Source organism: Panthera tigris, chromosome B3, assembly GCF_018350195.1.
Source record: "Panthera tigris isolate Pti1 chromosome B3, P.tigris_Pti1_mat1.1, whole genome shotgun sequence".
Classification (NCBI taxonomy): Eukaryota; Metazoa; Chordata; class Mammalia; order Carnivora; family Felidae; genus Panthera; species Panthera tigris.
The window spans coordinates 65,780,868-65,796,384 of NC_056665.1; the positions used below are offsets into that span (position 1 = coordinate 65,780,868).

At 37.0% G+C, this 15,517-nt stretch overlaps 1 protein-coding gene across 6 annotated transcripts in view; it reads right to left on the bottom strand.

Moving 5' to 3' along the window:
• The window catches only part of CDIN1 (CDAN1 interacting nuclease 1), a 215,832-nt gene that overhangs the window by 70,226 nt on the left and 130,089 nt on the right, over positions 1–15,517 (bottom strand). Inside the window, exon 11 of one of the 6 annotated variants that reach the window (XR_006218681.1) lies at positions 7,396–7,510. The exons of 4 other annotated variants lie outside the window; for them this stretch is intronic. Coding sequence is in view for 1 of the 2 variants with exons in the window: in XM_042989199.1 (XP_042845133.1) it covers positions 7,474–7,510 (37 nt within the window). In the remaining variant the exon portion in view is untranslated. Of the gene's footprint in view, positions 1–7,371; positions 7,511–15,517 lie in introns of those variants that run through there. One more of the 6 variants, XM_042989199.1, reaches the window with a different exon arrangement.

The window sequence follows — 15,517 nt, forward strand, 5'->3', positions numbered from 1 at the left end:
ACTGAACTCCAACACAGTGTCCATCCCTTTAAGTGGCCTGCCCGGCCCCTAGGAACATTTCACTCTGCCATCTCTGGTCTCAGAGGATGCCATCTAAGCTTTCCAGACTTGAGAAGTATGGTCAGTTAGGGTGCCCCGGAGGACATATTACTTACCTCCTTGTAAGCAGCTCAGAAACACTAGCACACCTCCTTTCCCTCCACCTCACTCCTATCCCCCCAATGATTTAATTATCACCCCCTGTCAGTGGACCACACAAGAGTTTCCAAGAGGGTATTCCAAAGGGCACACAGCTCTGAGGCAAAAGGAGATCCTTTGGTCAAGTAAGTTTAATAAATGTAAAATTAATGATGAGAAACATATCTCCTTGCTACAGAGCTTCTCAGAGGCTTTGGAATTTTAATGTAGTAGGCAACATTTTCCAGAATCATTTGACCATCCACCCTTTATTTTGGGGAAATTTTTCAGAAGTGAAACTCTGACCCAAGCAAACTCTTTTCCCATATGAAATATACTTATTTTTGCTAACTAATGTGGATCTGTATAGTAAATATAGCACTTTAGATGGATATTCAAATCACGTTTAAAAAAAGAATAAGGCTTTGCATGATATATCATTTGGAATATTAATTTCTCAATTTTTGTTGGCTGTGATATGTGCAGAGACGGCCAACACTATGGATCTTTTAAATTCAATGAAATAGTTTTGTATAATTCTCCGTAATCAAAATGGAAATAGGAGGATGCATACTTATTTCCACTTGGCTCCAAGATCCCATCTTCTGCTTTATTTTAAATTTGGTAACATTTGGAATATTTGCATAATTAATTTTGAAGCTTGATATTCATTCGCTAGTAATAGTTAACATGTGTTACAGGATTCATTTCTCATAAACAGTTTGATAAATTAATTGTAAAGTTGTCTTCAAACCTATTAATGGCATATGAAACAATACCAATAACTTTTTTTTTTTTAATTGGTTTTATTTCTCTCCAAAACTGCAGTGGTCTTCCTGGTAAAATAAAAGCAACGGAGAGAGGGGAAAGTCTGTTTTCTTCAAACTACAAAACCGAAAGACTAGTAACAATTTATTTCTTTACAAATATATTAGACTTGAAACATACCTTTTAAGTGTCAGATACTTGTGGAACACTGAATGCTGATAATATGAATAATTTGTGCCATTAACATTGATATATGATATTTACATTAAAAAATACATTATGCTTGTTCAAAAAACAACCTATTCATTTATTCAACAAGTATTTATTAAGAGCTTTGTTTTTTAAGTTTATTTATTTATTGGAGAGAGACAGAGACAGTGCAAGTGGGGGAGGGGCAGAGAGAGAGAGAGGGAGAGAGAGAATCCGAAGCAGGCTCCACAGCACAGAGCCTGACGTAGGACCTAAACTCATGAAACCAGGAGATGATGACCTGAGCTGAAACCAAGAGTCAGATGCTTAACTGACTGAGCCACCCAGGCGCCCCTATTAAGAGCTTATTATGTGTTGGGGTGCCTGGGTGGCTTAGTCGGTTAAATGTCTGACTTTGGCTCAGGTCACGATTTCACGGTTCGTGGGTTCAAGCCCCGTGTCAGGCTCTGTGCTGACAGCTCAGAGCCTGGAGCCTGCTTCGGATTCTGTGTCTCCTCTTTTTCTGCCTCTTCCCCATTCATTCTCTGTGTGTATCTCTCTCTCTCTCTCTCAAAAATGGATGAACATCAAAAAAAAAAAAAAAAACTTATGTGTCATGCACTGTTCTAGACTGTTCTAGTCTGAGGGATACAGCAGTAAACAAAACAGACAAAAATCCCTGCCCTTGAAGAACTTGAGTGTTAGTGAGGCAAATGAGGGATAGTACAGATCTTGTTAGAAGGTGAAAAGGACTATGGAGAAACACAAAGGAAGGAAGAGGGAGGCTGTTGGGTTGACGGGGAGGGTAAACCTGAGAAGTAACATCTGACTTTTGACCCTGAGCCATGTATGTATCTAGGGATATATACACAAGGGAGATATTCAGTGCAAAGGGACTGAGGCAAAAATGTACCTGTCAAGTTTGAGGCCAAAGAGCAAAGAGGCCAGAGTGGTCGGCGCAGAGTGAGTGAGGAGGTGGTGGGAGAAGAAGGCACAGCGATGACTAGAGGGGTGTGTGCAGGGCTGCAAAGGCCAATGTAAGGACTCTGGCTCTTACTCCAGGTCGATTAGGGAATCACTGCAAGATTTTTTTTGTTTTTAATGCTTATTTTTTTCAATTTTTAAAAAATGTTTTTATTTATTTATTTATTTATTTATTTATTTATTTATTTATTTAGAGAAAGAGAGACTCAGAATGCGAGTGGGGAAGGGGCAGAGAGACGGAGACACAGAATCTGAAGCAGGCTCCAGGCTCTGAGCTGTCAGCACAGAGCCTGATGCGGGGCTCGAACTCACAAACCGCGAGATCATGACCTGAGCTGAAGTCTGAGGCTTCACTGACTGAGCCACCCAGGCGGCCCCATGCTTATTGTTGAGAGAGAGAGAGAGAGAGAGAGAGAGAGAGAGAGAGAGTGAGCTGGGGAAGCACAGAGAGAGGGAGATAGAGGATCTGAAGCCAGCTCCATGCTGACAGCACAGAGCAGGATGTGGGGCTCGAACTCACAAACTGCGAGATGAGGACCTGAGCCAAAGTCAGAAGCTTAACTAGCTGAGCCACCCAGGTGCCCCAACAGCAGAGGATTAACACGCCTGACTTTTATGTGATGCTCTGGGTGCTGTGTTGAGAAAAGACTTAAGGAGGGTGGGAGTAAGATGCAGGAAGACCAGTTAGGAAGTTATTGCAACAATCCTAGAAAGAGACTTGGACCAAGTGGTAGCAATGAGAAGAGTGAAAAATGGTTGGACTCTGGATATATTTTTGAAAGTAGAATCAAAAGGATTTCCAGAGAGATCAGAAGTGAAGTGTGAGAGAAAGAAATAAGAATGATCCCAAGGACAGAGGAATAGAGTTGTCGTGAACTGGGAGGGGGGAAAACCTTTAGAGATATCTGTAATTCAGAGCTGGCATACTAAGTTTGAGATGTGCACCATATATCTAAGTAGAAATGTTGAATTGGCAGTTAGATATATGGATCTGAAGTTCGGGGGAGAAGTCCAGGATGAGCGGTAACTTTAGGAAGTACTAGCACACAGATGGTATTTAAAGTCCTAAGACTGGATGAAATAACCCAGGAAAAAATACAGATAGAGAAGAACCAACATTAGGCCCTGGGCCACCCAACATTAAGAGAATAGTTAGGAGAAGAGAGACCATGAGTGGCGATTGAAAAGGAATAACCACTAAGGTTGGGAGAAAAACAAGAGAATATGGTCCCTTAGAAATCAAATAAGATAATGTTTCAGGGAGCCATCAATATGAGTCTTCCCATTTGGGTTAAATGACCTCACATCTGGACAGAATGGACTGATTTAGCAATAGTCGTCTGACCTATCAGCAGGCTGGGCTTGCCTGAATGATCTGTACAGTGGTCTGATTCATTGCTGCCTACCAGGGGTGGATAGGCATTAATGGATGGTAACTGGTTGGACTGTAACTAACTGACCAAGAAAACAATGGCGCAGAACACGAAAGACACCTGGGGAAAAGGAAGCTGGAGAAGATGTGTTCTTAGGTGCCTCACAATTCTGGAGATCTAGTATTCCAGGAAGTCCCTGACAGGGCAATGGCACACACAATAAACCCCCTGGTCCAGCTCCTTATCATTTTCAGATGTTGGTGGCATATTCTGGCAATGCATAGACTAGTGTAATAGTTTCCCAATGCGTTTAACAGAACTTTAGCCTCAAATTCAGTACTTGTTGGCTTCAGTCTACACTCTAGATCAATCATTTCATTTAAACAATCCAGAAGAAGGGCAGATAAGATACAATGGCCCCATATGGGGAGAATCCAGGCATTGAAACATTCAGGAAAGAAGGTGTGGGAAAGGTATGTTTATATGGCTGGAATGGTACCTGAAATAACATCGGCATAAGGCTGGAGAGGCAGGGGTCAGACTATAAAGGCCTGAAATGCATCTGGGGCTGATGAGCCCGACTTTCCTCTGTAGGTAATGGATGGCCACTGAAGATCCTAAAGGGGTCGGGTTGTGTAATGCTTCTAGGCTTTCAACAGCAGAGAGCCCTTGCCAGCCCAAGGCCTGAGTGGCAAAGAGAAGGGAGGAGATGCCCAAAGTTGAGAGTGGCTGAATGCAGAGGTCCGCCTGACTCGGCTGACTTGGTGGTTGCACACACTGCAGTCAATCTGAGGGGACCCCAAAGAGAAGCAGCTGGGGGAACAAATACTTTGCTGGCATTTCCTCTGCACCCTTGGGTCTCCTGCTGGTGCCTCCTACAGACTGAACACAATAGGAAGCTAGGGGGCAAATGAGTCTGCTAATGGGGCCCATATGTGTCAGAGTCCCAGATCATGGAACAGAATAGAGTGGGATAGGGTTAAGCAACACAGAGAGGGAATGTTTCACCTCACAGCCATGCTCTTGGAAGAGGGATCTACTGCCAACGTGCGGGAAAGAAAGAAAAAACAAGGAGAGAATTAAAGGTGGGAGACCACTGGTCTCCTGGTTCTGAAATAGCTCCGTATGCCAAGGACTAGATCTGTGGCAGGTCCAGATGAGCAGGCTTAAGGTTCGCTAGCCTTTCAATCAGGAAAGATAGAATATTGAGGCAGTTGAGTAGGATGCAGGATACGAACTGTGTATCAAAGCAGCACTTCATAGATACATGCCTAAATGGCTCTGAAACAAAGCATGGAAGAATGTCAAACTCTTCAGCGATATGTGGCTGTGGACGTAGACGCTACCAGTATGAATAAATATCAAGATGCTGGGTAAGAGAGGGAAGGAAGAAACAAGTTAGAAGCTTTAGGGTTTAAACCAAGGATGACTTTCAAAACATAGGCACACCTTCCAATTCTGGAGAAGAGGGAAAACTGAGGAAAGAAAGAAGTAAGGAACAAGCAATCCTCTTCATCTAACACAAGGGGAGAGAATGAGCAAAAACAGACAGGAAAATGGGAGTGCCCTCAAGAAGTTGTGTGTGGGAGGCCTCTATCTTCTCAGAGAAGCAGGGAGAGAGGTCTTGGGCTGAGAAGAAGGATGGTGGTAATGTTACAGTAATAGTTTGGGGGTGAAGTGAATAAAAGTTTGTGCCAAGAAAGGTTAAATGTATTAGTGAGGAGGGATACAGCAGCATGTGTCTGCTCCTTCTGCTCCTTAACACCAAAGTCCTAACCATTAAATTCTGTGGTCGGGTGATAGCTTTTTCTCCAAATATTTGCCTCAAAGCCTCACAATTTTTTATTCTGTTCTGAAAATATGGACTTCTAAATGATGGAATCACATGATTAGCAAGAATTGACTACTTACAAATGAAATGATACTAGGTGCTGGAATATTAACATCAAGTATAATTAATCTCAAATGAAAGAAACAATTATTAAACAACATGATTGTTAAAGGGTGTGGCAAATATATATTAAGATACCTAATGTTGATATGCCAGGAGCAGAACATGGAATCTCCACTTAACATGTCTTGTGACAGTCTACCAGTTAGAAATAACATAGATGCCTATGTGAAGGTCAACTTTAAAATCAGAAAGTACAGAAAGACTATATATATAGTCTTTTAAGTTTTAAAGCTGGTCATGTAATATGCATATATATATATATATATATATACGCACATATGTATGTCTTTGGTAATTTCAGTGATTTAGGAAATTAATCTCAAATAAAAATGATTTAAAATGCTTAAAAAGTATGTTGTAAGTATATACTGAGACAAGCATATTTAAAATAATTGATATGATAGAATCATAACATAGAAATCCTTACTTAAAATGTCAGATAGTCTACCAATTAGAAATAATATGTGTATTACTATGCAAAGATCAACGTTAAATTTTAAAAGTACTGTAAAACTATGTATCTTTGGTAATTTTAGTGATTAATGCTTTAATTAAGAGATGAGGTACATGCAGACATATGCAATAAACTGACATAATTCATCATATTGCAAAGAATAACATGATGAATGCATATGTATATTGTGAATTACACAACGCACATGCAAATCATATACTCATTATCACGCAGAGGCATTATTTTTCCTATGTTCAAAATGCAACAAATCTTCAAGTACTACTCAATCTACTGTATGACTATTTAGGAACAAAGTAGTTCACTATATCTTTTGTAGAATAATAATTTAAACTGAGAAACTCAAGTTAATGGAAACACAGAGCAGACATTTTTAGTGGCTACATCTTTGTGAGTTAAACTGGAAACCAGTCTCTGTACTATTCATCCATTGTTCCACAGTGTCGTTTTAAATAGAAGTCTAGGCACTAGAGATTTTAATAAGGTCCTTAAATAATCTGCCAAATTAATCTTTTTTTTTTTTTTTAATGTTGAACGGTGAATAGCAATGACTAGTTGAAAAAAATAACAACACTGGTCCGGAAACTGTTTCTCAATGAAAGAATAATTACTTGAACACACAACTCTTCTAAGACTGATTTGTCTTTGAATGAGGTGTCCCGAAATGAAGACAATTTGAACATGAATACATTTGGTGCTTAGAAGTAGCCAGGAAATACTGATGTGTGCAGGCTTAGTAAGAACAGACTGGTTCCCAAATCCTTAACAGAGGCAAATCGGCTGAAGCTCAGCTCCAAAAGGACAGGCTGGGGTATTTATAGACAGCTACTTATCACATAGTCAGGTTAACCTTCTCGAGTTCAATGCAACTTGGAGACATGTTGTTAATTAGGCTTTTTGACTGAACTCAATGGGAAACAAATATGCTTTTTTGTTTTGTTTTAACACGCAAGTTAAAGGGAAGGAACCAAGTGCCCCTGGAATTCTTACATACTGACTACAGAGGATCGGTGTTGTACTAACGGGGAGCAATGCATAGATGAACATGTTAATCAAGATAAACAGGGCAAAAATCAATTTTTCTGATCATTTTGAACTTTAATGCAGGTAAAAGGATTTCTGTTAGTAGCAGGAAGATTACTAGAGGTTTCTAACTTACGGATGAGATTGAGTCAAGCATGTATGAATCAGACAGAGACAGTCTTTTAAAATTATCATACACTTCAATATGCACTATAATTCTCACTCTTAAATCAAACCTAAAGAAAAATATTTATAGGATCCACCATTGTGTGAATCAAATATAATAGCTTCATGGATGACTTTTTCTCATCTGGGATAAGAAGATAATACCCTTATTAATATATTAACATTATGAAATTTTACAACATTTTAAAGATTTCTTTAAAGTGAAAAGTCTATTTTACTTTTTAATTAAATCTATTTCCCAGAAAGGTCTTTAAGGCTCTACAAAGTACCTTGCATTTTCTTAATGCTGACAGTTCTTGAAACCACGCTTGAATGCTTTCTTTATCCTTTGGTGAACAATTGAAAGATCATATGCAAAAGACTGTGCTTTCTCTTTTTCTTGCCCTGTAATTAAGGCATTTTAATACATTTCCTCATAGTTGTTACAAGAGCAAACTATTAAGATTCATAGATTGAGACAATTTTGACTCCTATGATTATATAAACACATACGATATGAATTTTTCCTAATCAGGGATTTGAAAAAATAACAACAAAACTCCTTCAAATAAAATGAGTAATCTCTGGAAGGTTCAAATTGAATCGGGACTTCCTATGTTGCCTTAATAAATGTAAATGATCTATAGAAATAGAAAAACACATTTGGCTAACTATCCCTAGTACAAACAGGGTAAATGATAAATTCATACTAAGAACACATTTTCTCCAAATCAATGTATATTTTAAGAGTTTGAGATCATCAGGGCTTCTTTTGTTGTTGTTGTTGTTGTTTAAAAATAAAAATACTGCATACAAGTCTAAAGATAACCAAGTAAAAACAGATTTTTAAAATCATAGAAGAATTAAGATTTTAACTTAAATGTACACATATTCTTTTTTCTGAACAAAGATGAATCTAGAAAGACGTACATTTAGTTTGATATTCCTTAAGTTGGGAAACTATATTTGCAACTCAAGAAAAATGCTTTTGTAAATAGTGATAAAAAACAAAGCTTAAAATATAAGACTTACACATGCTTTTAAATTCGTTTGTCAGGAGGAATACAGAACTGAAATTATATATTTACAATCTTTTTTAAACAAACAAAAAGGGTTTGCAATGCCATTTAGAGCTATATACTTTTCAGAGCACAAAGAAGTATGCTAATAGGTTCCTGTCATATTTTGAATAAATGTGTAGAATTTCTTAGCCCTTTACTATATTGGAAGATACCAGGTTTGCTAATGGGTTAAAATATTATAATTGGATTTGATCTTAGCCACTGAGATGAAGTTGTTTGTTTTTGTTTTTTGGATAAACTTTGGAAATTGTTTTTAAAATTTTTCAGATTATACCTTATGGTCTTAAAATTAAGACTGGCAGTAAGAAAACATTAGATAATGTAACATGTTATAATTTTATAACACTTTTGGACAAGATTGATCTAACAATCTCCCTGACTTTTTAGGTTTTTATTGTAAAAATTCTGAAATGTATAAAAAAAAAGAGAACTTCCTCACTAAAAAGTCATCTTGCAGATCTTATATTCCCCTTTAAATTCTCTGTCAACTTATGTATTTATTTGGCTGAAATTTAAAAGAAATCCCAGCCCCCTAAGTTGCTCCACACCTGCATGTTCTCTTTTGGAACTCCCTGGAAAACAAACAACAAAATGGACAATTTCTGATGTAACCACAGTGGCTCTGTCATGTGTGACAAAATTAACATTCATTTCTTGGTGTTAAGAATTCAAACCAATCCATATTCAACTTCCGATGACTGTCTAAAATTTTTTTTTAAATAATCCATTGATGGTATCGAGATACAACAAAGTCGACTGTATTTGGTTATGACATCTCAAGTTTCTCCTTCCTAGGACAGCTTCCCCTTCCCCCATTTATTTTCATGACTTGGACTTATTGAAGAAACTGCCTCTGACTTCTTTTTAAATTAAACCTGGGACGTCCCTGCTGAAGAAAGTACAAATCACAGCTGAGAAAGTGAAACCTGTCAAAATTTTCAAATGAATTTTTTGGCTATAGAGAGGCAAAGGGTGGGCGGGAGCCCTGAGACATTTAGGGTTATTTAATGATCTGAATAATTTTGAAAAAGCCATTAAACAATTCTACCCCTCACATTGAAAAGTCTGAAACTGATCCTGCATAAAATGGGTGTTTTATAACATTACTTTGATATATTGGCAGTTTCTACAATAGTTTTTATTTAACAGTGTTAACATATTTATGCATAAACTAAACGACATCAAAATCAAATAAATGTCTAGCAATTCCAACTTTATAAATACTTTTCTTAGAATGTATGAAGAAAAAGAACTTTTTAAATCAATCTGAGAAATACAAGCTGGCATGTCTCCTAACTTTTATTTTTAGCCCCACCTCTCCCCCCCCAACCCCTCTTTTTTTTAAAGGATCATTTAACCAGACAGGCAGGTTTTCATTAAATTTAATTTGTGTAGAGCTTAAATATTAAGTTGAGTTACTAGGACGGTAAACCAATTGATGGCTCTGTCTTTTAAAATCTAATGCTGTACTTTTTAGGAGAGAGATATAGAAAATTTAGAGGATTATAAAATGCGAATAAAAATTACAAGTGTTAGGAAAGAGACAGATGAGACTTTCATGTATCTCCACGGTATTCATGCTAAACAAAAATGGAAACTGACATATAGAAGATCTACTTAGTCTTTCCTTGCAACAGCTTTAGCTAATAAAACTTCAAAAAGATCAGTGATGTACAGTTTTTGAAAATCCAAAATATGAATGACTTTAAATGGAACCAGATGAAGTGAATGACAGTAAAGTGATCGCAGATAAAATTACCAAACTCCCATGGAATAAATTCAAAAGGAAAAGGATGAAGGGCAATTAAGTACCTATTTTGACAATTCTTAGTGGTCAAGTTTTTAAAAGTATGACACAGGAACCTTAACCTATCTATATATGAGTGATAAATGAGGCATTTTGTGTCATTACATTCCCATAAATCACTTTCTTTAACTGCTGACGGCTTTTATCAGATCTAACCTTTTCAAGCTTCTATTAGAGTGCTAACATTTTCAACTTTGACACATGTGCAGTTTACAAATTCTGCAGCTGATTAACTCTGGACAGAAGCTCACTGGCATCATTGTCTTCAAGTTGGGTGAAAGCCTTAGGGTCTCAAAAACTCAGACACTTACATTACAGTACAAAAATCTCAATTAGAGTGAGGGGCTGGGCTCCTAGAGTCGCTAAGCGATTGTTTTCTGTTGGGAAACAAACACCAGTAAGACTTCATTTTTTATGAAACAGATGACCTAGTAAATACTAAGAATTAAAAAAAAAAAAAAAAAAAAAGGATTCAGAAAATCCCTGGATGGTGAGGGTTAATTTCTAATCAAGGACACTGTTTTACCTTAATCAAAAATCAAAAAATATTTTTCAAACAATAATTGCTATGCTTCAGTTCTGACCTGGTCAAAACAAAGAAAACCCAAGATTAATACATTCATGGGGTGAGGAGTACGACCACAAATAAAAAATAATTTAAGTGAGGCTGTTATAATGATGAAGCCATTGCAAAGTGAATTTTGTGGAGAGATAAATGAATCAAACTAAAATATACAGTTTTACTCTCCTGCAAATATCAACATTCTATGTTAACGTTTGTTTTGGATAATTCAACAGATCAAGATCAATTCATTTGAAAAAGAAAAAAATGAAAACTTCCCTTATTCTTCCTACCTTTAAAACAGTTGTGTTGAAATTATGCAGACAAAGCATGTAAAAAGCTAATGCAATTTCTGTGCCAGCTACTGGTAAAACACCAAATCTCCATAGGATGTATTTTATGCATAAGTTGGAATGAACTACTTATTACCAACGTGAAACATTCTAAACATGTATCACAAGATGAAACTTTAAAATAATCAAAATATTTGCCTGTTATTAATGGAGAAATAAATAAGGCAAATATATGTAAGGTGACATCTTTATTTACAACGCAGAGAAGATCGAGGCTTGACAATATTTTTAATTTTAATAGTCCTAATTTCTCAGTAGAAGAGTCAAATACAACAGTCGAACTTGACAGTCCGAGGGTTTTGATGATTAACACAAGATTGTGCGAGTAGATAGCATGTGTACATCAAAGTAATTACATAAATAGCACACACATAAACACATCTGAGTAGATGGGAGTTTAAGAAAGACATCATAGAAACGTCTTTAGAAAATATAATTGACACGGACCTTGAAATAAAGCTGACATTGAAAAAAAAAAAAATGCTGTCTTTGGCAATAACAGCCCGACAGAACAAATCCTGATACTGGTTGTTTGACCACCAGAAGCTTGCTACTTCAAATAATATTAGTTTTGATAAGAACTACCGGCCATCAAGCCTAAATAATAAAACCTACAGAGACAGACTAATGGCACTAAAGTAAAAACGTTCACAGACAGCCTCCCTGCGGCAGATTGCCTCTTGTTGATAAATGACAAATCTTAGAAAAATAGTGGGGGAAGGATAACTTTTCTAGCATCCAAACCCACATAGTCTCATAATGTCACCATCTAAGGCCTATCCATGACAAATTAAAAACTTCTTTATTTCACTAATAATGTCACTCATCACAGGAGCTGGGCAGTTACACTTTGACAATTCAGATGTAAATCCTGGGTTGCCTATGAGTATTCATGACAAAGGCATATTTATCATTTAAAACAAAAGGACATGACTTCTTGGTGTTCATATCAAAGACCAGTGATGGATGAGGCCATGCTAATCAAAAGACAGACTAGAAAGAACACAGATGTTTGCCACTTTAAGAAAAGCCTATTCCCTCCCTTAAAACTTCCCCAATATGTCCATTTCAAATGGTTTTAAATATATAATTTTAAATAGATATCTAAGAGTTTAAAATTTCCAGCTGTAACTTCTACAGTACGTTTTTTTCCCAGCCTCAAATTACAGAAGCAAAAAAAGATCAAATTACCAAAGAGTAATATAGTAACTCCTCAGATGTAACCCGAAGAGGGAGTTCCACAATTGGTATTATCCTTCTCAATTATTATTTTCAATCGGGGAAATGAAGAGAAAGAAAGTCTATCATCCCAAACTTTTATAAATAGCACAACTGTGAGTTGGAATCAATGTAAGGCCAGCAAGGGTTAAGACACTTTTGCCATATTTGTTTCTGACTAGTATGTCTTTGTTGTTTCAAATGCTCTTCAAGTTAAAAAGCATTTAAAAATAGCTGCTGTCCGTATTTTATTAAGTTTTACTTGAAACCTTAAACAATTAATTCTAGTGATTTTAGCCTTTATCACCATTTTGGATGAGGCGGACCAAAAATAAGTGTGTCGTTAAGGAAAAAAAAAAAAGATATTTAGGGCTGGGGCTATTGACAGCACTTCTTCCCATTCCACTGATGAAGAGCTATCATCAGGATTGGCTAATAGAAATCCAATTTACAAGGCCCTGCTCATTTGAGTGCCTTTCGAGATGCACAGGATTGGTAACCCTTCAGACCTGCAAACAAATGTTTGTTCTTCCAGGGCAGAACTATTTTAATGTGGTTCCTGGGAAGTCATCACTGCTAGGTCACCTTGAAGATGTGGATGACAGGGGTAGGGGTGGAGAGAGCCTACCTGGTAACTGATCTGTGTCCTGCTGATTTTCCTTGCTGTTTTCCAATCCCAGTGAAGCACACTTGTTGTTGATAAGCTTTTATGAGAGTGGTATATGACAAAAAAACATAACACAACACAATACAAAGCCATCTAAGGGGGAGGAACGACTCACGCATGAAGAGAATACTTGGATAGTCTGGTGCTACCAAGTGAAATGCTAGGCAGGCAGAAGTTTCCCCTTCTGGTAGGATCATCTTCCTCTCACAGCGATGGGCACATCAAAAGCACATGGTCACTCGGTGTACCTACATCCCCTATGCTTCTTGTCTGGAAATTCTGTGCCACATTAAATGTGCCACTGGCGTTAGGCCAGCTGGGGCATTCATTCCATTTTACACAACTGAGTTACATCCATATGTTTACCAGGGCTGACTTTTCACCATCTACAGTAATTATTATATGTCCTACTTATAATGGGGATGTCCACCTTTTTAAGTATATACCTGCTTCTTACAGAGGGAATTAAGGGTTGACTGTTTCACAGGGCTTAACGCTCAATATATTAACAGGTATTTATGGAATAACAAAAACCTTTCACCTTTTGGCCCTTTTATGAAAAATTTACTCAATGCCTAATATATTTAATATTCAGTAGCATGTGAGAATAATTTTTATGCAACTCTGATAGTTAGAAAGATAGATAACTCAATTATTAGATCATCTATCAAAATATTCAGATGTATAAGAGGCTACTAAAAAGATTGATGACTGAGAAAGTCCACTGATTCTCTAGCCATCATATTCATGCATTTGGCCAGACAACATTTTTCGCTGCCTTCACAAGCAAGCTTCATTACCCATCACTCCACTGAAAAGAGTTTATTATGAGGCTGCCATCTTGGCAAGACTATTATTTAGATGATAAATGCTGAGGGGGGAAAAAAGTGTGTCTACTTTTTTTTTTTTTTTTAAGAAAAAAGATGAGGTTTTCTGACAGATAAAACAAACAGCATCTACATTTCTAATTAACTTAAATTTGGCAGATACAAATATAGGTCAGTTAAAGCTATGATGTTATCTTCTGTCTGAATTTTACCCTTAATTTGTAAAATGTAAATTAACTAATTAGAAGAAAAACAGCATGATTAGTGACAAAATGCTTCAGCTGGGTCTTTGCTTCCTGACATTTATGATCAACTATAATGAATTATTGCTTTTTAAAATAATTGATAAAATATTTTTTTTTTCCTCACCACAATGAAAAAAAATTTACTAAGAATTTATAAAAGAGGTCCAGGAGCCTGGAAAAACAACAGAACTTTGTGGTACTTTCTGAGGAAAAGATGCATACAGAATGCCATAATATTAGAAATAACTGGGTTAATTTATTCCTGCGCATGTACCTAGGGGTGAATTAGGAGGAAAGAAGTGTGTAGACGTTAAGTCACTAATAAACCCGGTAAAAAGACTGTCAAAACTTAACCCTTTCCCTATCATTTCAAATGGATTTGCTGTGTCCTCAAGCAATTAGTGAGAGTAGTGTCTGTGTGTGTGTGTGTGTGTGTGTGTGTGTGTGTGCGCACATGGGTGTGCATGTACCTGCATGCTGGACTGGGGGGTTCAAATGTTACATGGAGAATAGTTAGAAAAGAGAAAAGGATTTGGCTACTTGACTTTCAGCAGGAAAACCTGTCACTGTTAACCAGAATTAATCCATGTAATAGTTAAGGAGAAGGAGGTTTTCAAGTATTCCTATGTAGATGAAGACTCCACAGGGAGAAGTACATCTGCAATGTCAGATACAGGTGTCAATGAAAACTTACATAAAATCCTGGGAGGTAAGGTCTGTGGAGGTGGCCAAGCTTTGGAGTATGGAGTGTGTGTGACCAGGCCCTGGGCAGGCAGAGTAGGATCTGGGCTGTCAGTTCTCATAGCACACAAACTTAGAGGTCTAATCTGAGTAAGGAATACCAGGAAATTGGAGCTGAAGCCTGTGGAATCCTAGAAAGGAGCTAAAAGTGCTTTGTCATTACTGGGCATTGGTTTCCAGTGACATGACAACATTCGAAATGGCAGAGAAAATAGAGAAATAATTCAAACAAAGATGTATGATGATGCTCAGAGTGCTACTGGAGAGACAGGTATTATGCAAACTAGGTGAATGAACAACGAAGTACTTCAAAATTCAGTCCTGATTTTAGGTTATGGACCTAAAGATATGGACCTCGGACAGAAGTATCTTAATTTTCAGTTAACAGACAGTTATCACATTTGGAAACAATTTGACTAAAATACTGGGATAGTTCTTTTTATCCAATATTATGGCAAATACACAAAATCTTCCACAATTTGCAGAGTGCAGTTTAAATGTCAGAAGGATATTATTATACTTGTTTTATATTTACTAGTTGTGGAGACAGCAAGAAAACGTTTCCGGATAGCCATTCCCGATGAAAAGTAGTTAGCTTATTACTCTTGTATTTTAGAAATTCATTAATGGTAAACAGTTTTTCTTTCCATCCTCATCCCCATACCACCATCATGCTGCATTAAGAAATAATATGGGTAAGTAGTCAAAGCTCCACTTCACAGTATATAAACCTAACACGGAACATATTTATACATCACAGAAAATTCTCTTGACAGCTCTCTGGCCTCCACCTAACTGCAACCTTTTAACACATGATATTACCTATGAGGCGACTACTTCAAAAGCTACCTGAGATTCACCTCCACGTACATTCATTTTGCACTTGGGAGGGAGTCCTCAAACATTCAAA